We start from the raw sequence: 23,976 nt of genomic DNA, 5'->3' as shown, positions 1-23,976 counted from the left end.
ATCTAATTTCTCGCTGTCGGGGCCGGCTTTAATGACTTTAACTGGACCTCCTCCCTTGTCGCTTCAGTGAAATTGGGGCATTGATAATCTATCAAATTTATTAACTTAATTCAAAGGAATTTCAGCGGCAAATAGGTGTATTTTGTAAGTTTTGTGTACTTTGCTCTCTTTCAATTCAAATCACAGTCACATCGTGGATCGTATTGAACATATCAAATCATCAAACGTTAGTTGTTGTTTTTTTTAGAAGGTCATACAAATCCGATTTTGAGTTCGTCATATAAGCAGAAAACGTAACGTTAAATTTGAAATATGATTTTATTCGCATGATTGACGTTATCTAAGTGAAATGGGCCATAAAGCTTCCAGACCATTTGGTGACACTAATGGACGGCCACTCTCACGAGTATGGCAAGTCTACAGGTTTACACTAAGCAGCAACTGAAAGACAAAATCTAATGGTCGGCGCAAGTGTTTGGGAAATAATTACCCCAGGAAAAATTAATGTAACGTTGGATACCGTAATACTGTGAAAAACTGTAATCATAATAAAATTGAATGAGATAATATCTTCTTTACGTTACCAATAAGCAGGCAAAAAGTAGTGGTAAGCATGTACGTGGCATTTTATACAACAACTGAACAGGAGATTGCGTTTGGCGTTACTTAACGTTACAAAATTTATTTTTAAATTTGCAAATGGAAGTCGGCATCTACTAAGTAGAATTTATCGAAACTAAAATGTGGCAGTAGCATACTTGACATATGTTATTCTACATGAAATTTATTGATATAGATTTTAATGAAACTGTTAACGTTATGTAGTAATCGTATATTTAAGTCGGTCGATATATTTTACAATAACATAATAAACTTTGTTGAACGCATACACAACAAGAATGTTTTAAGGTATGGAATAGCATGCACATGTGTATTAATCATGAATTTTTATTATCAAGTATACATGACAAGCACTAATGCTCCCCCCCCCCAAAAAAAAACGATATGCTATCTCTTACATCAATGCTTACATTGAGTATGCAACAAGGTACATATATATAAGATACATTTAAGTGCAAAGATGGAAAGTTGCCTACAAATCCAAGTTATGTTTCAAATCTACTTCTAAGCATCCTAATCATGCTACAGATGATGCCTTACATATGTATGCCAGTATGTTCGTGCATTGTATAGACAGGCCGTGTATTGCATAGATTAGCATTAAGTAATTAACATCTGAACTAGAACAGATAAAACGTTTTGTTTTATGGTCTTAGATGCCACAACTTGTACACTCATGTACCTGTGCATGTATTTAGATGATAAGACAACAAATAGATATCTTGTGGATATACATTGGCATGCACATATCTTGACTGAAATCATTATCATAATCGTAGAAGGATGCATAAATATAGATATGACATATAGTGACAATGATGTATAAATCGTTGTTTGACACTTTCGTTCTGTGTAAAATTTGTCACTAGGTTGATAGTCATGTGGGTAATCATGAAATCATAACAAAAAGGGTTGAGCATCGAGACCTCACTGAAGTACGTATTTTGTAGAAATATTGTAGGGTGAAACTCGTTGCCACCATATACAACACATGTACAATAGTGACACCCTCTTTAAAGAATGCTTACAGCCAGTTGTGAAAAGCTCAAGCCTTGTGAGGCTACTGTCGCGTGCCTAGCGCATGCGAAGCTGGTAAAACTGATCGTGCAGATTTATATATATATATATATATATATATATATATATATATATATATATATATAGATATAGATATAGATGAAGAATATACATTTTGTGACATATAACATTGTAACAGCAAATTCAATGTCAGTAATATTTGAAACCATAATCATTTACAATCATGGACGTCCCGCTACGCCGTGATAAGCTTCTCGCTTCAACCGTTGGACGAGAGTTTTCCCACCAAGGGTTCTTGGCCTCAAGTCTAGAGTCGTACTTCTTTTTTCTCCTGGAAAACAAGTTCAAACAAAACCAGTCACAAAACTGTACCAAACATCACTACAATCCATCCAGAACTTCCTAAGTTATGAACGGCCAAAGTAGGTATAAATGAAAGACTCTTGACAACAATATTACACATAGCCAGAAGGTTTTTAACGACGGTAGCTAGAAACGTACTTTTACAAATGGTAGTTTCTTCATCGCTTCTATGACACATTGACAAACAGCGTACTCGAGCGTTTATTACGCCATTCCTGTCAAAACCTTCATTACTTAACTGTTACATTCATCCAAACTTTACATTCGGCCAATAGAGTCCGGTTCCATCTCCAACCGCATATTATTGTGAAGAATTAGATTTACCGAATCTATTTGATACATCTAGTTCTTTGACAGTGACAGCATTTCGTGCAATGCGATCTAGTAGAGGGGGTCTCTTGTTAGAAATTTTATCATTCTAACGTCATCAATTGAAATGTTAGAATGAATGAAAAACAGTTTAAAACACCTGTTCTGTCTTGTCCAAACTGTAAAGATGGCAGCAATAACCAGAACCACTGCCAGGGCCGCGAGAGCAATGCCAGCAATTACAGCTGCACGAAAAAGGAGAGGTTCCAAATTAAATCTTCATTACATCAGTGAAAGTGAGTGCCAAATGAAAACAGAGGTTTAGAAATACATCTTCTTCATGCCATTTGAAAGTCACGTTGAACACAAAGCTACATCATCGTCATTTGTATGTATCTATGATCGATATATAGCATTGACACTAACCTCCACTGAGCATTTGATCCGTTGTAGCTGGGACAGCCTCCGTCGGATTTACTTGCTTAACTATGTAAATAAGAACAGAATAACCAATGATTTTACCATCCATGCATAACTCTACAATACACGTTATATTTATCAGACAAATGTATATTCTTGTTGTCATTGCATTCTTACCAAACATTACCAAAAATTATATACTTAACTCCTACTCAATGTTGTTATCTACTGTATAATTTAGTTCTAAAAAGATCACCCTCTTTCTACACACATTGACACACACGAATAGACGGTCAGTAGCCAAGATTTGTAAAAGGATAAGGATGTCCATGCTATTTTAATTAACAGTACGTGGAAGAGTGAGGACACGTTTTATAGACTCATATTACGGTATTCGTGTCGAATATCAAGATTTGCAGTGTGGAGTAGGGTCTAGAGTAAAGTGGGATGGTGTGTGCGTGATCATTTCACTTACGATGATAACTTGCACTTTCTATGAGCTAACTCAAAGTGTAAAATACGGTGCATCGTGACCAATGAGAGACCAAATATGAATGCATGTATTTTGGGGTGTATGATATACCTACCAGATGAGCAGTACGAAGTTTCGCCGCCAGACTTGTAGCATCTTCAAAGAAAACATTTCAACATCAGACAGACAGACAGAGACAGCATAAATGAAAACACAGAAAACAAATATCCCAACATTAAGCTCAACATCCTTAAGCAGAATTGGTAGAGGATAGATATTGCTTTCATTCTTCCTACGCGATCGCGTAATATACCATACTATTTTGAATTCTCTTCAATGGATAAAAGAAGTAAATTGAAGCACATGCTAGCATGTAATACTCCTTGCATTGTATAGATAGTATAGTACATACATAAGTGCTTACGCATTGGGATTTCCACTAAAGACTCTATACGTAATATCACACTAATTGCCACACATTCCGTCACATGCCATATAGTGGAGCAATTAAGATCTATATCTTACAGGTCTGCTGGATCAAAGCTGAGCACGTTGCTGCCTGGGTTGTTTCGAATTCCCTGTGTGAATGCGTCTTTAATGTGGCTCTCGTTGACGTTGGAAGTTCTGTTGATGTGTACTACAAAATCAGCTAGGACGCTACCATTGCGGAACTCCAGGACAGTTATACCGACGAAATCGTCTCTGAAGGTGCTATTCTCAAGATAGGTCGATATCTGTTGACACGAAATACAGATGTATACTTTGAAAAACAATACACATAAAACATTCTACATAAACAAACAACGACAAAAAGAAAATATTGCAAAAATAATTACAAATAACTGTTGCTTTCATGACCTACCTGTTTTCAGCAGAAATGCGAGTCTCCTAAACTCTGGTGACGTTCTGTTCCGAAGGGCGTTTGTGAACTGTCTTCCTGGGAGCAGCTGTTCGAAATGGAGCTCTTTCGAGCCTGGAAAAAGTTGTAGAAGAATACACGTTGCATTATACATCTAGCAAGTAAATTTATATCGAACAACGAGTAACGTCCCATTCCATACTCCATATCAGTCTTTTAGTAGTTCCGTTTCTTAGAATTGCTTTTAATCATGAAAGTTGACAAATGTTGTATATTGTATACTTCCTGTGCAAAGATATCAATATCATCATCAAATTGAATAATTGACTCATTTTTATTAGATAATTGTAAGATAGCTACCAACATACCTGGATCTGGTCTACAGCTCGTCCCATTACCAAGGTACCCTGGATCGCAGACACAATTTCCAGAAGGAGAAATCGCGATTTCACAGGATGCATATCGATGACATACTTCCGAACAAATATGAAAGGCTGTTGCTGCAACAGTCGCCATCACACTTGTTGTCACCAATGGTGCTGTGGAGGGGCTAGGAGATGTTGTTATGGCCTTGGTTGTAGATGTTGGTCTTGTCGTTGGCAATGGCGTAGAAGGTTTAGATGTTGTTGTCACCAATGGTGTTGGAGAAGGCCTGGGAGATGGTGTTACAGTCTTGGTTGTAGATTTTGGTCTTGTTGTTGGCAATGGCGTAGAAGGTTTAAATGTTGTTGTCACCAATGGTGTTGGGGAAGGGCTGGGAGATTGTGTTACAGTCTTGGTTGTAGATTTTGGTTTCGTTGTTGGCAATGGCGTAGAAGGTTTAGATGTTGTTGTCACCAATGGTGTTGGGGAAGGGCTAGGAGATGGTGTTACAGTCTTGGTTGTAGATTTTGGTCTTGTTGTTGCCAATGGCGTAGAAGGTTTAAATGTTGTTGTCGCCAATTGTGTTATGGAAGGGCTAGGAGATGGTGTTATGGCATTGGTTGCAGATTTTGGTCTTGTTGTTGGCAATGGCGTAGAAGGTTTAGATGTTGTTGTCACCAACGGTGTTGGGGAGGGGCTAGGAGATGGTGTTATGGTCTTGGTTGTAGATTTTGGTCTTGTTGTTGGCAATGGTGTAGAAGGTTTAGATGTTGTTGTCACCAATGGTGTTGGGGAGGGGCTAGGAGATGGTGTTACAGTCTTGGTTGTAGATTTTGGTCTTGTTGTTGGCAATGGCGTAGAAGATTTAGATGTTGTTGTCACCAATGGTGTTATGGAAGGGCTAGGAGATGGTGTTATGGCCTTGGTTGTAGATTTTGGTCTTGTTGTTGGCAATGGCGTAGAAGGTTTAGATGTTGTTGTCACCAAAGGTGTTGGGGAGGGGCTAGGAGATGGTGTTATGGCCTTGGTTGTAGATTTTGGTCTTGTTGTTGGCAATGGCGTAGAAGGTTTAGATGTTGTTGTCACCAATGGTGTTGGGGAAGGGCTGGGAGATTGTGTTACGATCTTGGTTGTAGATCTTGGTCGTGTTGTTGGCAATGACGTAGAAAGTTCAGGTGGTGTTTGAGTGGGACTTGAAACGTTGGTTCCCATCAATGGTGTTGGGGAAGGGCTTGCAGATGATGTTACTATCTTGGAAGTAGCTACAGCCGTTGTTGTTGCCAAGGGTGTAGGGGTGGAACTTGGAGATGGTGGTATTTTCCTTGAAGTGGTGTTAACTGTGGGAGACAATATTTTGTTAACAGAAGTTGAGATAGTTGTTGTTTGAGTTGTAGTGCTAGAAGCTTCTTCAGTCGTGGTAGATAGAGCTAATGTCTGTATCACAGTGAGAAAGGGCGACTTCATTCTACTTGTTGTAGGAGCTGCAGTCTGAGGAGTAGTGCGTATAGCTGATGTCTTATAAGTATTGGGTGGGCCAGTAGTGTCTATTGTAGTGGAAAGTAGTTTCACTAGCAATAGAGAAAAGCGTTGTCTTGACAGTAGTACGTGGGACCATAGAATCAATGATAGGGCTGTTTTCGCAGTAGTAAGAAGACCTGTTGTCTCGATAGTTGTTGGGAAGGCAGTTGACTTGACAGCAGCAGGGAAAGCTGTTGTCAATATGTCGGCAGTAGCCTGGTTTTCTGTTCTCTGTATTGGTTGAAAAATATACACGCGGTAGTTGGGAGCGTAACTGCTATGTTGAGTAGTAGTAGTAGGGAGGGATGATATGCTGCTTGGATGCAGGGCGGGTGTACTTGTAGTCTTGAATGATATCGGTTAGTGAAAGTTTTGTGTTGATGATGTTGTGGGAGCTGTTTGACGTAGTTAAAATGTCTCTTGGTCTGTATAAAGCTTTTGTATCGATAGTAGGTCACAGACGCTCCATCTTTGATTCTAAAACCCATACACGTTCTAACGGATTGAGAGGGTGTCACAAGATCGCCACGAATTGTAAAGGAAAGGGAGGTTTCTACTTCATGTGCTAAGCGGCGAGGAAAGAGAAGAATCAATAAGAATAGTTTATTATGTACCGCAAGCCCCAGAGAGAGAACATTATAGCAACAACAAACTCGAGAAACTCATCTAGCAAGATTTGTCCATAAAATCATTGTGAAAATAATGAAAGGTCGATTAAAGCCGAAACCCTAGTACTTGTATCATATAGATAGGTCTGCTACATAACTACAATATGTTTTAAGTCATTTTACAGATCCCACCAAGATTTTAGATTGACACCTCCAATTTTAGATTTGTAAAAAATGTTAAAATCATCGTGAACCCTTCTGAATTTTGCGTTGGTGTGACTAAAGCTAAATTTAAAGTTGTCAAAAAACGTTGGTTAAAACACACAGTGATAATTGTTATCTTTTTCCCATTAAAGGCAATTTTCTCATTTTAACAGGTGTATCTCCTTACAGGTAATGGTATTGATGAACACGACTTACTGAAGCTGGAAGTCACGGCTACCGTAGAAGTAGTCACTCTGGTGGTAATGTGAGCAGTGGTAGTCGTGGGACCTGTTAAAGAGTAAAACAGAAACTGATTATAAACCGTTTGCACTTACTTTCCATATCAATTACATGTAGGTCCTGGTGGCCTTGTTGGTGTCACTATTTGCATTTTGGACGGTAGTAACTTAAGCGTACAGAACAGTTTCTGTTTTTGTAACATACCAATCTGACAAATGTAGTGTGGAGTTGTTGCCCGACAGTCCTCCAAGACCCAGCTGTAGTTGTGAGCAGCAGACATGGTCGCACAGTTGTTAGGAACAGACACGTGGGTCACGTTTTGGTCGGGTGCCCACTCATTAAAGTAGTCTGGCAGCGGTGTCAGACTTTCTTCGGCGTAGACCCAATGGTTATGGTCCGGATGATGAAGGAGACCAATCCAAAAGTGTTTGCCGTCGAACTGTGGATATTGTATCAGCTGTGACACCAGGAACTGGTGTATCTGGTTGTTGGTAACTAAGACCGGTGTTGCATTGAACTGTTGACAGTCTGTTTTGAGGTACGCTCTGTAGTCGGTTGGACGTGCAGAAAAGATGTAACATGTGCCGCTGTACTCCGCACTAGCCGCCAACTCTGGATACGGCGCACAACCTGGGGAAGATAGCATTTACTCAAGGTTTCATGTCTGTCCAACAAAATAATAAAGAAATATCTAGAACTCTTCAAACAATACACCTATTAGAGCGTGTGGAGGCAATGAAGAATGTCTCACCAGGAGGGAAGGTAGGGACAGGACGAGAAGGAGTTGTCCGTACAGTAGAACCTTGGGAAAGAAAACAACATTACTACATCTGCACTAGTAGTAAGTTTTTTTTTTAAATAAACATATCGCGTCTGCAAAGACATGGCTGACATCATGCTTTTAGGTCTAGGTCTTGCATTTCATACATTTGGCTGTAGATGCAGAGGCAATCAATCCCTGGTTACTCACTAGTAGAAGGTACAATTTTCTTAACTGTTGTATTTTCAATCACAACTGTTGTGGAGACATAAGCACAAGTAAGATAAAACATTTGATAGGCTTTTCTGTCTTTTTGATAAGAGAGATTAGGTAGAAAGGCCTAAAACAATTATACAGCTTCGTATAGAAGATAGAACCTGCGTCAAATAATTTCATTCTTAAAACGTAACAGTTGATAGAAGTATCAATTGACGAACACAGCTTCTACATTCTTTGTCCTGTCATTACTTATGAATGGTTCAATGGAACGTACCAGCTACAGGTTAACTTCATGCAAGCAAATTGGACATACTTGTGTCCTTTAAAACTTGCCATTCTAGAATCAGGAGTAATCCTTAACTAATCTCTTTTAACATTGGATGTCTTGTTAAGGGCCTTGCGTTTTCAGCAAATCTGTTCAAAAAGAGATTTGCTTAAAACCATAGTTTTACACATAGAAAAGACAATGGAAATTGAACAATGATACTTTCTTGCGGTTGATTAGCAAAAACAAAATACATGCGCGTGACAGTGATATCCTCCATTAAATCCATGACAAACTCCCAAAGTGATGAAATCTAGCTAGGTGTCAGAATTGTCACACGAAAGATGGGATGAAAAAACATAATAACAAAAAGCTTGCTTACTGATCACGGTTGGAGTTCTTGTAGTAGTTGGAGCAATCGTAGTTGAAGCACCTGTTAAAAAGGGGAAAAGTGAACCAAGTTGAACATAATTGTGTGAAACAAAACCCGTTCTTTATAGAAATCTAGAGTTATCATTAACAGAATACTTTAAAGATTGGAGTAATTTTAGCAATGGTCTTACGACTATAACAATACTCTTCATAAAATTGCTCCAGACCCAAGATTACACATACAAAAGAAAATGTAAAGTAAATGATGAAACATGCTTGCGGTTGTATAGCGAAAACAAAATACGTGACAGTTAAATCTTCCAACTCCAGAAGTGATGAAACCTAGCTCGAGGTCAGAATGATCACGGGAAAAATGGGATAAAATGATAACAAAAACTTGCTTACTGATCACGGTTGACGTTCTTGTAGTTGTTGGAGCAATCGTAGTCGAAGGACCTATTGAAGTGGGAAAGTGAATTAGTCACAGTGGCGAGTCAGCTAAATGACAACGGCAAACACAGTAGTCTACTAAAGAGATATCCTCGACTCACCAATCTGACAAATGTAGTGTGGAGTTGTTGCCCGACAGTTCTCCAAGACCCAGCTGTAGTTGTGAGCGGCAGACATGGTCGCACAGTTGTTAGGAACAGACACGTGGGTCACGTTTTGGTCGGGTGCCCACTCATTAAAGTCGTCTGGCAGCGGTGTCAGACTTTCCTCGGCGTAGACCCAATGGTTATGGTCCGGATGATGAATGAGACCAATCCAAAAGTGTTTGCCGTCGAACTGTGGATATTGTTTCAGTTGTGACACCAGGAACTGGTGTATCTGGTTGTTGGTAACTAAGACCGGTGTTGCGTTGAACTGTTGACAGTCTGTTTTGAGGTACGTTCTGTAGTCGGTTGGACGTGCAGATAAGATGTAACATGTGCCGCTGTACTCCGCGCTAGCCGCCAACTCTGGATACGGCGCACAACCTGGGGAAGATAGCACTTACTCAAGATTTCATTTGTGCAGTTTGTCCAACAAAATAAAGAAATACGATAAAGAACTTGTACTTTTCAAAAGATACACCTATTACAACATGTGGTGGCAATGAAGAATATCTTACCAGGAGGGAATGTAGGGGCAGACCGAGAAGGAGTTGTCCGTACAGTTGAACCTTGGGAAGAAAACAAATATTACTTAATCTGTAGAAGTCTTTTTTTAACATAGAGAACTAGTACTTTTTTAAAGATACTCTTGTATCAGAATGTGTGGTGGCATTGAAAAATGTCTTACCAGGAGGGAAGGTAGAAACAGACCGAGAAGGAGTTGTCCGTCCAATTGAAGCTTGGGGAAAGAAAACAATATTACTAAATATGTAGAAGTCTTTGTTTTGCCAAAAAATATTATGTCTGCGAAAGCATGCCTTACGTCAAGCTATGATGTCTAGGCCTTGCATTTCATACATTTGACTAATGACGGAGAGCCAATGACTGTCTGATGACACAATACTAGCATGTACAATGTTTAGAGCTTGTTTTTAATATCACAGCAGTTTGTTTGTGGAGATATTATCAAACATACATACAACATAAAACGAAAGATGGACATATTAGGCCTTTTGGAGAAAAGAGATTAACTAAAAAAACGTCGTCAACACGAAGGCCAAATAACTTCATGCTTGAAAACTTAACAGTTGACTAAATTGTCAATTGCTGAAACTTTGACATTCTTTGTCATGACGTAATGTGTCAATGGTACTAACTTAAGGTCAACTTCAAGCAAACCAAATTGAACGTAATCGTGTTAGACAAAATTCTTTCATCATAGAAATCTGGAGTAATTATTAATAGGTCACTTTTAAGACTGGAGTAATTTTGTCAAGGATCTTACGTCTATAACAAATCTTTTCAAAAATTTCTTTAGACCAAAGTTTTACACGTAGAAAAGATAATAGAATAGAAAGCAAATAAGGATGGGATAAAATGATAACAAAAAACTTGCTTACTGATCACGGTTGACGTTCTTGAAGTAGTTGGAGCAATCGTAGTCGAAGGACCTATTGAATAGGCAAAAGTGAATTAGTCACAGTGGCGAGTCAGCTAAATGACGACAGCAAACACAGTAGTCTACTGAAGAGATATTCTCGACTCACCAATCTGACAAATGTAGTGTGGAGTTGTTGCCCGACAGTTCTCCAAGACCCAGCTGTAGTTGTGAGCGACAGACATGGTCGCACAGTTGTTAGGAACAGACACGTGGGTCACGTTTTGGTCGGGTGCCCACTCATTAAAGTCGTCTGGCAGCGGTGTCAGACTTTCCTCGGCGTAGATCCAATGGTCATGGTCCGGATGATGAATGAGACCAATCCAAAAGTGTTTGCCGTCAAACTGCGGATATTGTTTCAGTTGTGACACCAGGAACTGGTGTATCTGGTTGTTGGTAACTAAGACCGGTGTTGCACCAAACTTTGGACAGTCTGTTAGCAGGTACGTTCTGTAGTCGGTTGGACGTGCAGAAAAGATGTAACATATTCCGTTGTATTCCGCACTAGCTGCCAACTCTGGATTTGGTGCACAACCTGAGAAAGTAAGGATTTCAAACAAAACGTGACTGATCTGAAGTTGTTTCTAATTAGCATATATTCGTTGACTTAATGGCACATTTCTTCTTGTTTACGTCACAAGGTACATCTATAGGAAGTGGCAATGTCCAGATGTCAAGAGTGTCTTACCTGGAGGGAAGGTAGCAACAGGCTGAGGGAGAGTTGTCGAGGCTGGAGAAAAAAAGGAAAAGTCATCATAAATGGTAGATCTTACATTGGTAATCTGTATTAAATAAGCCGTAAGGTCGGATGGCTTTGGCAATAGCTAGGAGCGTGTGCTGCTGCACTCGACGCTGGTACAATTTGAGTCAGGGCAAATTCCTGGCAGACTTCACCCTCTCTGGCGGTAAATGCAAAACAGATGAAAAAGAAACTGCACAAAACATTAAAACTGTATTTGAAAACTTACAGACACAGAATAGTAAAAGAAAAGACACTTTACTTCCTTACTTCCTTAAGATGATGTAATAAAGTCTTAGATTTTATCAAACATCTCTATTGTGTTTTTTTTCTTTTATCTATTCGAGCCAAATCAAGAAAACGTTACTAGTATACCAAAAGAGTACATAAACTAGATGAAGATGAGTAACTAGTACCCAATTCGCACGAGGAAGTTGCGGCAGCAGGTAATCAAAGCCACATTAGTGCAGCTTATATTTACCAAATACATGTAATCCTTACCTGTGTGTGCTAGAGCTGACGATGATGGGCTTGGCGAAGGAACTGTAGTAAAATAAAAGAGTCTATCTGCATCATTTGTCGTTTATCATCCAGGGTTGTAACATACGGCCTCCAACGACCGGACAAGAATGGTATAACGTTTTCACACCTGGTATACCTTGAATGGTTGTTGCTTTGTTGGCTATTGTATCGTTGAAGAGGTAATCAGTCACGTATGCATACAGTTACAACAATTTTCTTCATATTTGAAGAAAATTGTTACAACAATTTCTTCATATTTGAATATTTGAAGAAAATTGTTGTAACTAGGCTATTGTAACATTTCCTTGTAAATTATTTACTTGAGACCCTGATTTGCATGACTTATGTCTGATTATGTTCACCTTTAATTAGCTTCGTAGTGCCTCATGTATGAAATTTCCATCATTTTCCACTATGCAATTACAGTATTTTCTTTTTGCTTATACAAATGAGGTATTGATTTGCATAGTTGATATCTTAAGACATTCCTCTCGTTCTCAGTTACATAAGTGACATGTTTGAGAGCCCTATCATGGAATACAGTGGATTTATGAACTTTCCTCATGGATTATTCAAATTAGCTGTAAATGTGCAGATTTAGTCTTTCATTTTGTTATTCATTACTTAGGCCATCTATGACGATTCGTTAATACCATCGTGAGTTGTTCTCGTTCAAAGTTTGAACCAAAATCGGCCATCATCACAGCCATTATTTGTTCGATCAACGTTTTGGCTAGTTGCCTCATTCGCGGGATGTAAACTGATAATGAGCCTAAGCATGGTTATAGTAGTATAAAACAATGTAACGCACCAGGTATCTGACAGAGCCCAAGTTTAGGTTTTCCGCAGTCTCTGATGCCCCATCTGTGGCCCCGTTCAGGCAGAAGAAGCACACAGGTTTTCGGTGGTGCTGCATTTTCTGGTTCCTCACCCTTTGCCCACTCGTTATAGCCGCCTGGAAGGGAAGTCCTGTAGAACATATTGATTGGGTTGTAAGTCCGTTGAGGATTCGGATTGATGCCCGAGCCTAGGGGCTAAATACTGCAAGGCAACATTTACTAGCCAACCCTTTCCCCCGAGGAAACCCGAAGGCTACCTTTTGGGCTAGCAAAGTTACCCGGGGGCACCCCTCAACCGAGAAACCCGCATGTGGAGGCCTCGGCAATAACCTGCCTTCCCGTTGAAACTAACCGATGGTAAACCAAAGTACAGTGAGCACTGTTAGACCAATGTTGCGCAGGTTAAAATTAGGCAAGATTGTAATATACATGTTTGTAATTGTAAATATGTCCCATTGTAATCATACATGTGCCATTTATGTCACGTTAAGATTAAAACTGCTCGAATAAACAAGTACTTCATCTTAAACAGCGCTATAGTGGACAATTATTCTTTAACATGTGCACAATGTTCCTTGTCATTATCAATAGTACTCTCTGTACCATTGTAATGACGAGATCTTCATAACTACTAAAATTTAGAAGCCTAACCTTGCTTGGTCGGTATATGCCCATCTCTGCTCGTTATCCATGTATTCTAGTCCAATCCAGAAGGTGGAAGTATTTAATGCTGCGTTTCCGGATATGGTTTCTGACAGAAATGTTTGGATGTCATTGTTCGTGATGAGCGCTGGTGTTCCGCCCACGGCAGCGCAATCTGGATGATGTAGACAATGCAAAGCATACTTCTGTTAATGTTATGTGCAACACAAAACTATTATGTAGAAGAGTACTGTGGTAAGGTATAATCTCCAAGCAGATGTTGGTTGGAAGATCGTGAAAGACAACCAACTTGAAGCTTTTCTGCATACCACCACAACCCCCACTACCCCACCCCCACCCCCAGTCAGCACCGAGCCATTACCTGTAAATAATTAGTGTTTCTCCCATGCCGTGTCAATGTGATTATGAGTAGCTTGGGAGAAACCGGCAGTCAGGAATAGTTACGACCACCCGAACATCTGCTCGGCGATAAGGCCAGGCATAAAGTAAGTGCCCGAGCTATCAACATACTGACAGGTTGAGAATATGACGGGGTTTAGCATTAGATATCGATGGGCCTACTGGTATTTGCCGAAAACTTACATTGTGGTCAAGAGGCCAAAATATTCAAAACAGCAGATGGCAAATTCGTTATGAGATTCGAGATTTTCGTTGCTTCCATCAGTTGTGGCAGTAACAATAATGCTATTCGCGATCAAAACACACTTATACCTGTTGTGTGCACTGTACATACAGCACCGATTAAACATGATGTAAACAAAGGTCAAAAGAGGATATAAATATTTTGCTGTTCATATATGTCCTTTGACGTTCAAATTTTGTTCAGAGAAGCTCCATTTAGCTCCCAATTGTCATCATTTTGGTGTGATCTTACGAGCTACGTACAGCGCATGGATTCTACCCTAGTAGACCTCTCTTCCTAATAAATCAAGTTCTAACGTTTGGGATTAATGGCATTACGTCGTGTTTCTGTGGTCTGTAGTGTACATTTTTACATGCATGGCACAATGCATTAAACCCATATTCTTATCAAATATAGTGGATTGTGACTACCGAGATGTAACTACGTGAGCCCTTCGTCCTTGCCTATTCAAAAGTAGGCAGATGATCTTAGATTGACTACTGAAGTCTCCGGATATGCATCTTTCCTTCCTTTCCCTTGAACCCAAGGCGTATACGTAATGCTCAAGACGAATAGTGTGCCTGAAGCATACCGAGCCATTGCAACTTTTTTGTGTGTTATCGGAATTCTTCAGCAGAAACATGATGGAATTCTTGAGGGCTGGTGAAAGCAAAGTATCACTTCCAATGACAGTTCCAATGTACATTTAACGCTAACAACATTTAGTGTTATGTTTTCATACCTTTGCAAGACTTTCAGTTTTATGATTTCTAGGTAGAGAATATGACCAACTGATATGATTAATGCAAATGAGGACGTTATTTTTATAATAGAGTCCATTCCAAGTCACCATGAGGGTTGCCATTGTCATCATTTACAAATGTTCTCAAATCTTTTCAACTATGTGTGTAGGATATTTGATACTCTGGAAATATTTTGAATGATATCTCATCTTTCTAAAGTGTTGTCCTGGTTGTGTAAAACCTTTGAAATATTCATAATGTGGTGCAGATGAAATATTCATAATGTGGTGCAAAGTATTACTGGGTTTCATACAGCAATGGCCTACCACAAAAGACCCACCAGTGCCCTGCAGTGAAATCTAAAAATATACCGAGGCTAGCAAAACTTTTAATGGGGCAATAAACTAGTTCTAGTATTTTTTTCTAAAGGTGAAAGAATCCTGCAGAAGTTTGAAAATTATTGAAAATAAAGAGATTTTTGCGCAATCTCTTTAGAAATGTTTCAAAAGAATTCGAATAAATTCAAATAGATTCAAATTTCCATATTAATTTTTTTGATTATAACTGCAGGGGCTTAGATATTTTTTTTATTCAAAACAATTCCAAATTATGACAATTATTGTTTGAAACTCTTATGGTGTCTTGGAATGGACTCTAGTTAGAAAACATTCACAATATGTCACTAGAAAATGTTAAGATCATTTGGCAACGGCATGAAGTCGTGGAACTCTAGTTCCAAATATCATATTACATTACAGCCTTGCGGTATAGTAATAAGACTTTCATAAGATCGCGGAAGCCTCAGATCCCATTTACTGATAGTAGACTGCATTTGTTCCTTAAAAGTGCTCTCATCTCACGCAAAAGGTCAAGTGTTTCGTGTGATTATCTCGGGTTTCGGTAGTGTAGAAGTAATTGACTACTCAACTCCCACTCTCGGATATGCTAATGCTGACCTAATGTTACAGGATGTAAGTTTTATGATATGCTTATACAACCACAAGTAGCTTACTTTGTAGCTTTTGGGTTTACTTTCGCTTGACTCCGACCTATGTTGTACGAAGACAAACAATATAAAGAAGATGCACGTTGTTTTCTGGTAACTGGTAACGTTGACATTTAAATCCCATATTCTTTCTTAGAGATAGCATAGAGTCTACACACGCATGGTTGAAGTGCAACTGAACATATTTATGGCTTAACATCACCACTGTGTGTGTGTGTGTGTGTGTGTGTGTGTGTGTGTGTGTGTGTGTGTGTGTGTGTGTGTGTGTGCGTGTGTGTGTGTGTGTGTGTGTGTGTGTATACGTGCGTGCGTGTGTGTGTGTGTGTGTGTGTGTGTGTGTGTGTGTGTGTGTGTGTGTGTGTGTGTTATCTGTATTTGTATCTATATCTGTATCCGTATCTGTATCTATATAGCCGGTATAACCGCCGTTCGGCGTAACACACCAGCTTCGCAGGTACGCGGCGCGGAAGCAGCTGGTTATATTACACCGAACGACCCGTCACACCTACTTTTGCACATCTATCTGCAAGCGTTCTTTAAACCTACTGTTATGCATGCATGCGTGCGCGTCATGAAACAATACATATACAAACGAGGCTCTATCTATTTCATTGAGGTGTGAGGTCACAGAACTTTTCTTGTCTCTATCGACCCTTAAAGCTTCTCAGGGTCTGAATGAAGCACTACTCCTTGTCCGTTGTAGGTTTGAATCCTTACGTCACAATGCAACAATTAGAAGTTGCTCACTTCATAGTTTACGTAAGACGCCGAGCTATAAGTACGAAGGGTTGTCCAAACGTCTGCAGAATGAACCGTGGAAATAAACTAGTGCGTATTGATAGCAAACTGATAAAACTGTTTCCGGAAGATATAGTATTCATTGATTTCAGGGCTATGTACACAAATATTTATTTGTGTACATTATATTCAGCTGGGAGAAGGTCATCACGACGGGATGTCCTTGGTCTGATTGACTCACCGAGTCATGAGCCACACCTGTTACTGAATACAGGGCGTTACCTTAAAGTTGTAAATTGTCATAGGTAAAAGTACTAAGCATGTACAGAGCTACGTTTTACCCTAGTGTTTGTCGACCTACCTGTGTTGACATACGTGTTGAAATTCTCCCTCACATTGCCGAAAGTGTAGCAGATCCCGTTGTATACCTCACTGTGGGTGACTCTGGAGTGTTGAATGCAGGCTGTGGGACAACAGCAATTTTCCAATGACTGGATACGTATGTCGTGGACAATATGGTGGAACTGAATGTTTACCAGTGAGACTATGTACTTCATAATTAGAACCACAACGCAAACAACATTATCTTAGTTTACCAACAATTAAGTGTAATGCTAGTGCAGTATTACAAGGGATATGATATCCAGATTAGGTTCGAACTTAAACTGTAATACACATGTACGTATCAGATGGTAACCCAAACCCATACAAACATTATACACTGATTTTCAAATTGGCACCCGGCACTGACAACCGACATTTCCAAACAAAGACATCTTACATTCCCCTCAGCAACCTCAAAAATCACACTGACAAAACGCTTTACGAAAGTCAAGGTCTGAGTTTCACCATCCATATTTCTCCTTTTTTCGTGATATTGTTCAAGTTCCATGCTACTGAACTTTTTGACATAATGATACGGTTTACAGTGTTTCATAACTTCAGTTCTTTGACTATTGCCTTCTAGTTTATGTACGAAGTTTACTCTACATGTAATACAGTTAGTTGTCATGTCACGCATTCACCCATGTTTACCCACCTTCTGAAAGGGTCACCTCCACAAGCAGCAGAAGTATCCTCAACAAATAGCATAGCCTTGCGACAAACATTTTAAGCCTCTGTCCTGTCCTCGCGCACACTGAACAGTACAGAAAGCTTGATAGTTTCCCAAATTATAGCTCTTAAGTAATTAGGATTGGTTCAATTGTGCCCGGTGACGAATTTCACAGGGCATGTGAAATCAAATGAATACAGCTTGGGGCTATAGAACGTCATAACATCTCGTGTTCGAGACGTTAGAAACCCTGTGTATGTAAGGGAGAAAGCCAAACAGTCACAACTTGACGAAGCAATCTCACGAGAGTTCCTGTATCACTTTCGACCTAAGATATGACAACATATGACAGGCAGGTGTTTTGACTTGATTTCATCTGTGCATGGAACAGGCATTCCAAGGTTATATCCTGACGCACAAGTAGGGACAACTCATTTGCGTAGGAACACCCTCAATTATTTGGAGTCCAGTCAACAGGGGTAGTCCGACCGGTACAGTACTCAATCACTACCTGTCCTCTGACCAGGATGCCAGACTGTTTCCAAAGCCTATACTGTATACAGACCGGCTCCTCGTCTATGTATGCCATGGAAACAGTCTACCTGTCGCATGTGTATGTCATAAACTGGATCAGTTATTAAAGGGGGTGTAGGGTACCCGTCTACGCATCATGTTCACAATGGAGGCACCCATTACAGATTCAAGAAGGGGAGGGGGGCCTCACTGCACGAAGGTCAAGCTAGGTTAGGCAAGCAGTCGTTGTCACTGCTATCGCTAATTTTTATCATACTTAGCTGTGCAATTGTGTACATACTTTGCCCATACATACTTCGTAATGATTTTTCAGGCAGATAACCTTAAATTCTGGTTGCCCACCAACATTACACGTTTTAAGAGGCTAAATACCTTGATGTCTAAACTCATCATTACATCCGTTACCAGAGTGGTAAACTAAAATATACACCAGCCCTGAAGCAGAATTTATTTCAAACAACGTGGTAGAATGATAAGCTATGACGCTTTGGTGCCGGTTTTCCAAACCTATAAACATTGGGCGCACATGTATATTTTAGGCACATGATAGGCCTAATGACACGATAGGCCCCATGCGAGGAAAAATGTAAACGCAATCTCTAAGCTCCAATGTCTAAGAGCGACCAAGCTCTGTGAGTGTGCGTCCGATCCATAAAAAGAAACTTTCAACGTACTCAATCAAGAACAGTTTGGTTTCAGATAGTTTCTCTTCTGAGTTACCATCTGTGGAAATGGTTAGAATTCTTCTCAAGACCTTGCGGTGGCAGTGCCTGTTTCCGTTTCTACAGCCCTTGGGCCACAAAGGGCTACTACAGCTAGCCCAGTGGCAGTGGTATGCCTTTGACTCCCATACTCTTCCATGGAGGGGAAAACATTGCGTACTAGTTTAGTAAGTTGGTACGTCCTGGCCGGGTTTGAGCCTTGCGAATGCAAGGCGAAGTCAAGGCCACAGCAGCGGCCTGTTAAAATGTTTTGTAGTCCATAAAATGTAGATACCGTGTCCCTTTCAGTCTTCTCCAGAAACGAGGCATCGTGCTGCTCTGGCTGAATTTGTAAATACTGAACAAAATATATATCTGTGGGGTGCAACAGGGCATGCGCGTCATTCAAGTCATGTGACATCAACACACTATCTCTCTGTAGCACGTCACCGGAACGTACTGCGCTTGCGCGAACCCTGGTGTTTTGGGGCTTGGTTTGGTCAACGTTGCATTGAAATCCCGCTTGTTGCACAGTATATGTTAGAGACATGGTTTCATGCAAAACGTACACGGGATTTTACCCTTATATACGCACGTACTTTCTTAAATGCGGCCCTTTAGTAAACCGGGGGTTTAGCAAGGTTTAGCATGTCTATACTTTTCGCGCAGGCGCAGTACGTTCCGGTGACGTGCTTCTCTCTGTTATCTCGCCTGGTATCCTACGACGGCCACATTAAAAAATGGTGTTATCAGGGTTTCCAAACATTCGGGCATCTGAAGAGTATCTACATATACCCGTGCGTCGACGATTACTGAGAATATCTCTTAAGATTCACTAGGTTTTGAATCCTTGTACGGTGTCTTTGCTTTCGGTGTATCCGCAGTTCTTGAAATACACTACCAGTAGAACGTCAGAAGGTCAGACTTGCATGGAATTAGACTTCAGAGGTGTGGTAGAATTAGTACTTAACATGACAGGCCAATTCATGAGGTAAATGGAAGAAACTCATGGGAGGTATTTTTTGGTCCCTTAGTGTTGTATCTGTGTTTCGCAACTTTTTAACTAGACACATTCACCGCAGAGTGACAGGATGTGACCGATCGGCACACGTAATATTTATTAGACTACGGTAACCATATTATTTACAGCATAAATAAACAACAATTAAACAAGACATACGAGGAAGTCGGATTCGTTGTAGCTAATGTGGAGTTGTAGTACCCGTTAGTTATTTGACGTTATAACCGTACAGTTTGTCATTTTTTGTGTGTGCAAAAAGTAGGAAGGTAATGTAACCAACCTTAAAAGAATGAATGACATTTTCTTATCAAATATCAACGTCACAAGAAGTTATGAAAAGGTCTTAGCTACTAATAGCCCTCTCTATATGAGTAACCCCCGGATGTTGTGTCATCAGACAAAACTTTGTTTCTCATTTATCTTGAATGTATCGTCTGTCAGTGACGCCTCTATGACTGAACAAATGTCACAGCCCACCTAATATTTTCAAGATACTGGCAAAGCAGACGTCTGTGAATAAAAGTTGATAGGAAGAACGAAATAGGTAAAACGGCAGAAGAGGCGTTCATCTCCGGAAAAGTTTGCGCCATTATTCTTCACATCTATCCCCCCCCAGCCCCTCCTGGTGCCAAGGTCGTCCCCTAATCATATTCATATCACGTCTATGACTGTTTTCAACGTCATGAAAATAAATGGCAAAATATGTTAAATGAGAGACGCCGCCGTAAAGATATACTCTAAAGTTGAGGATACTTGTACGCCTACATCTTCCATCATTACCCTCATGGTTCTGTTGCGTAAGAGGTCTCAAGGTGTCTGATGACGCCTTACCGCCTACACAGCTCTCCCTGCACTTGATGAGTTCCGTACGTGTGTTAGATATTTTCTATCCGAAATGCCATCTAAATGCTATCCAAAAGTCTCCCACTGCTCTTCAAACTTGACACAGATTCAGGTTGCAGCTTGAATTTGGTATAAATTTCGAGGGAAATTGGAGTCTTATCAGTTACTGAAGGCACCTTACGGTAGTACCACCCTGCCTGCCTTCTTCACGCGTTCAGGCACGCGAACATACGTAACGCGGCGTAGGTCTATCGTTGGTGCTATAACGTAACGCCCGCTACTGACGTGGTATAGGTACTCCAACGCTCCGCGCTGTTGCATTTCAAGCTTGCAGAGGTTTGAGACCAGTGGCAGAAATGTCTACTGGCTGGCGTCTTGCGGGCATGGCGCCGGCGATGTTTGCTGTAATAGTTGTTTGTGATGCCTTAGTCTTCGTATCCGGTACGGCAGTTGGACGATGGCCGCCCGCCGTCTTACAAGGAAGAGGTAAGCATTTTCTTCTTCTTTTTGATAAGTGCTTCCGAATTCCCACGCTTGTTCATCGTTTCAGACAGAGTACTTTGGACACGCCGTGGGGACATTTCAGCCGTTGCATGCGTCGTGTATTCATTCACAAGCCATTATTTAGTTAAAGTACACTACCAAAAGGTAACAGAATTTTTGTGGAAGAGTAACTTATCTCTAATACAGGTAACTGTAGAATGACGAGAAGGACTGGTACAAATGCAATGGCATCACCAAGGTCCTGGTAACGTTCGCCCCACAATAGTTAGGTTCACGACATAAAGCTTAGGCCGTTTCCTGGCCAGTCGTTCATGTATAGTATCTAGTACAACCTGCAGCTAGGACGAAAAGGTTGTTGATCATGTAGAACACGTCTTTATGAAAGAGCTTACAGGCAGACAGCAGGCAGTGACATGTTTGTAATGATCCTACGTGTAATTGAAATCATCGGGACATGTGCATACACAACAGAAGTCTACTAGCTTCAAAGTGGCGAATTCTAAGTAGAATTAAAGGCGCGTTTGATATAATTTCATTGCACAACAATTGTACGAGGTACAAAGTATGGCATCTACATAACTACAGCTCTATGGCTTAACCTATGGCTTTTCTAGCTTGTAGTATGAGATAAGTTTCTTACATTAATATGTGGTGACAACGGTTAGGCCGAGCTGATCAGGTGTTATGGATGCCATCCATTTGCGTATCGAGTTTTGGTTCTTTATTACTAAAAAATATTCCTTCAGAACTAGCAGCGAAGATTGCCATGAATCGTAGAAAAGGAAAACCGCATAATGCGACAGATATTCTGAAACAAGATAACCTACCAAAAGAATAACGGGTAATTTTTTTGTCTTCATATTCATGTGTTTTATCTTTTTTTTTTAAATACCTGGTCATTTACATCTCTGATTATATGTCTGCCTGGCATCAGTTTTTAAGTGTCTTCATTTGTACTTCAGAAAGTCAAATCAATGGCCAATTGCGTTTAATTGAGGCACTCAATACTTTTCCCCATCATCGGTAAACCCGCAAATCATTTCCCAGAAATTCAAATCAGCGTGCTGTCCAATTGCGTTTAATTGAGGCACTCAATACTTTTTCCCATCATCGGCAAACCCGATGTGACACACGAAAAGTGGGGTCGACAAGCTCGTGTCTGCGACAGTTGTAATAATCGACTACAGTGCCAGGAGTCACTTAATGTGGGAAGACTCATCGACGTCTATTACACAATGACGTAGTCGGTTGCTTGTCTCAATTATCTTGTCAGACGTGCGGCAAAATCATCTTGAATGTTTCCCCATAGGGATTTCCAGAAAAAGGATGCTGCACAAAACTTTAAATTGTTTTTTGCTCCCTTTCTTTTGGTGACGTAAGGAAATATGTGATGTACGCACACAACTTGTCAGGCGCAAACACCCCACCCCAACGTAGTTTAGCTCCACGGTAGTTACAATCAGCCACTGATGTTGATTGGAATTCTGTTGAATTGAAGTCGTAATGAGTGTTAATGGCCTAGTCTAAGCCCCTATCTAATACTGTAGTGAAAATACCAAAGTACAGAAAAACTGCAGTTCTAGACCCAGTCCCATGAAACACATTTCAACACCACTTAAACCGCGAAGTAAAGAATATTAACAATTCTAGGAAGTGGGTGGTGTTATAATACCCCTGTCACAATTGGCGAAAATCGATCGGACGACGATTTTGCGGCAATCTCCCGAGCCTCGCTTATAATGATAACTTTATTGCACAACAATTGTACAGGGTACAAAGTATGGCTTATATGTGACGGTATTCAGGTGAAAAATACGCGCAACCCTCTGTCGATCTTAAATATGACCGATCTTCCATCGATATGCCCGAAGATCGTTGATAATGTGACAGGGGTATAAAGACAATGTCTCTTTCATATATAACGTTAGCAGTTCATATATCAGAAACGGATACTCCGATTATATTAAAGTCTGTATCTTCATATTCTAAACGAACAACTTCGACAGGGGTGCTAGCGTCACAAATATAAAACAGATCCACAGTGGATGTCACTTGAGGATAGAACAAAAATGACCAGCTAATGCATGATGTACAAAATGACTAATTATCAAAATGACTTATAAACCTACTACCACGTACATGATACAAACTGAAAAAGAAAACAAAAAAATATTAAAACCTTCAAGTACTATAGTTACCAACCTAGGGCTGCTGTAGTCAAAAATTTGTATTTTCGTAGAAGTATCTGCCGCGCGGCGTGCCTACGAAACTGCTGTGTTACGCTGCAGGGGCTCATACTGGCTATACAGATAACGTTACAGATACAGATCTTTCATTAAAAGAAGCATACAAGGATTGTCTTTGCTAGCCTTCGTAGTGGCTGCTGGCTCAATACTTTCGCTTGCTATCCCTGGTTAGCAAGTGGATGGAGACAGCGGTCACTACGGAGGCTTAGGGCTTTGCCAAGTATTGATTTGACAACTTACTTACACCGGACAAATCATATGTTGTGTTGAATTTCCGTAGATGGCCAAATGTTGATGGAGCGACCCGACCGTGACGAGGAGGCCTCCACCGAGCCCCCGGACGCAGAGGCGAGCAGCACCGAGGGACCCAACGTGCGGGGCTGGCTGTTCGAACGGGTCGGGACTGAAGGCTACGTCCCACCGTGGTACTGGCTCCGCCGCCGCTCAGCCGAGAAGAGGTCCCTGGGCGACAAGGGTTTTTTTCCAACGACACGCCATATCAGCCTCTTCGGCTAAGGCCGCTGATATCTACACCAAAT

General features: G+C 40.5%; 2 protein-coding genes across 2 annotated transcripts; one reads left to right on the top strand and one right to left on the bottom strand.

Annotated features, from left to right (window-relative positions):
• Positions 1-591: 591 nt before the first annotated feature.
• On the bottom strand, positions 592-18,595 carry LOC118425361 (mucin-2-like). Its single transcript, XM_035834172.1, has 23 exons — positions 17,574-18,595; positions 16,896-16,997; positions 13,414-13,579; positions 12,735-12,892; positions 11,903-11,944; positions 11,351-11,392; positions 10,772-11,197; positions 10,625-10,675; positions 9,913-9,963; positions 9,743-9,793; positions 9,183-9,608; positions 9,037-9,087; positions 8,642-8,692; positions 7,767-7,817; positions 7,220-7,645; positions 6,992-7,063; positions 4,451-5,782; positions 4,089-4,196; positions 3,749-3,962; positions 3,339-3,379; positions 2,758-2,817; positions 2,492-2,576; positions 592-1,990 (listed from the first exon to the last, which is right to left on the bottom strand). Exons 1-23 carry the CDS (start codon positions 17,641-17,643, stop codon positions 1,849-1,851), a joined length of 4,218 nt encoding a protein of 1,405 aa, XP_035690065.1. The 5' UTR covers positions 17,644-18,595; the 3' UTR covers positions 592-1,848.
• A 2,138-nt stretch (positions 18,596-20,733) lies between these two features.
• Positions 20,734-23,962, top strand: LOC118424201. The gene is made up of 2 exons (XM_035832739.1): positions 20,734-21,173; positions 23,718-23,962. Exons 1-2 carry the CDS (start codon positions 21,044-21,046, stop codon positions 23,951-23,953), a joined length of 366 nt encoding a protein of 121 aa, XP_035688632.1. The 5' UTR covers positions 20,734-21,043; the 3' UTR covers positions 23,954-23,962.
• Positions 23,963-23,976: the final 14 nt, after the last annotated feature.

This window comes from Branchiostoma floridae, chromosome 1 (genome assembly GCF_000003815.2).
Source record: "Branchiostoma floridae strain S238N-H82 chromosome 1, Bfl_VNyyK, whole genome shotgun sequence".
Taxonomy (NCBI): Eukaryota; Metazoa; Chordata; class Leptocardii; order Amphioxiformes; family Branchiostomatidae; genus Branchiostoma; species Branchiostoma floridae.
This window is presented reverse-complemented; position numbering and strand designations above follow the sequence as displayed.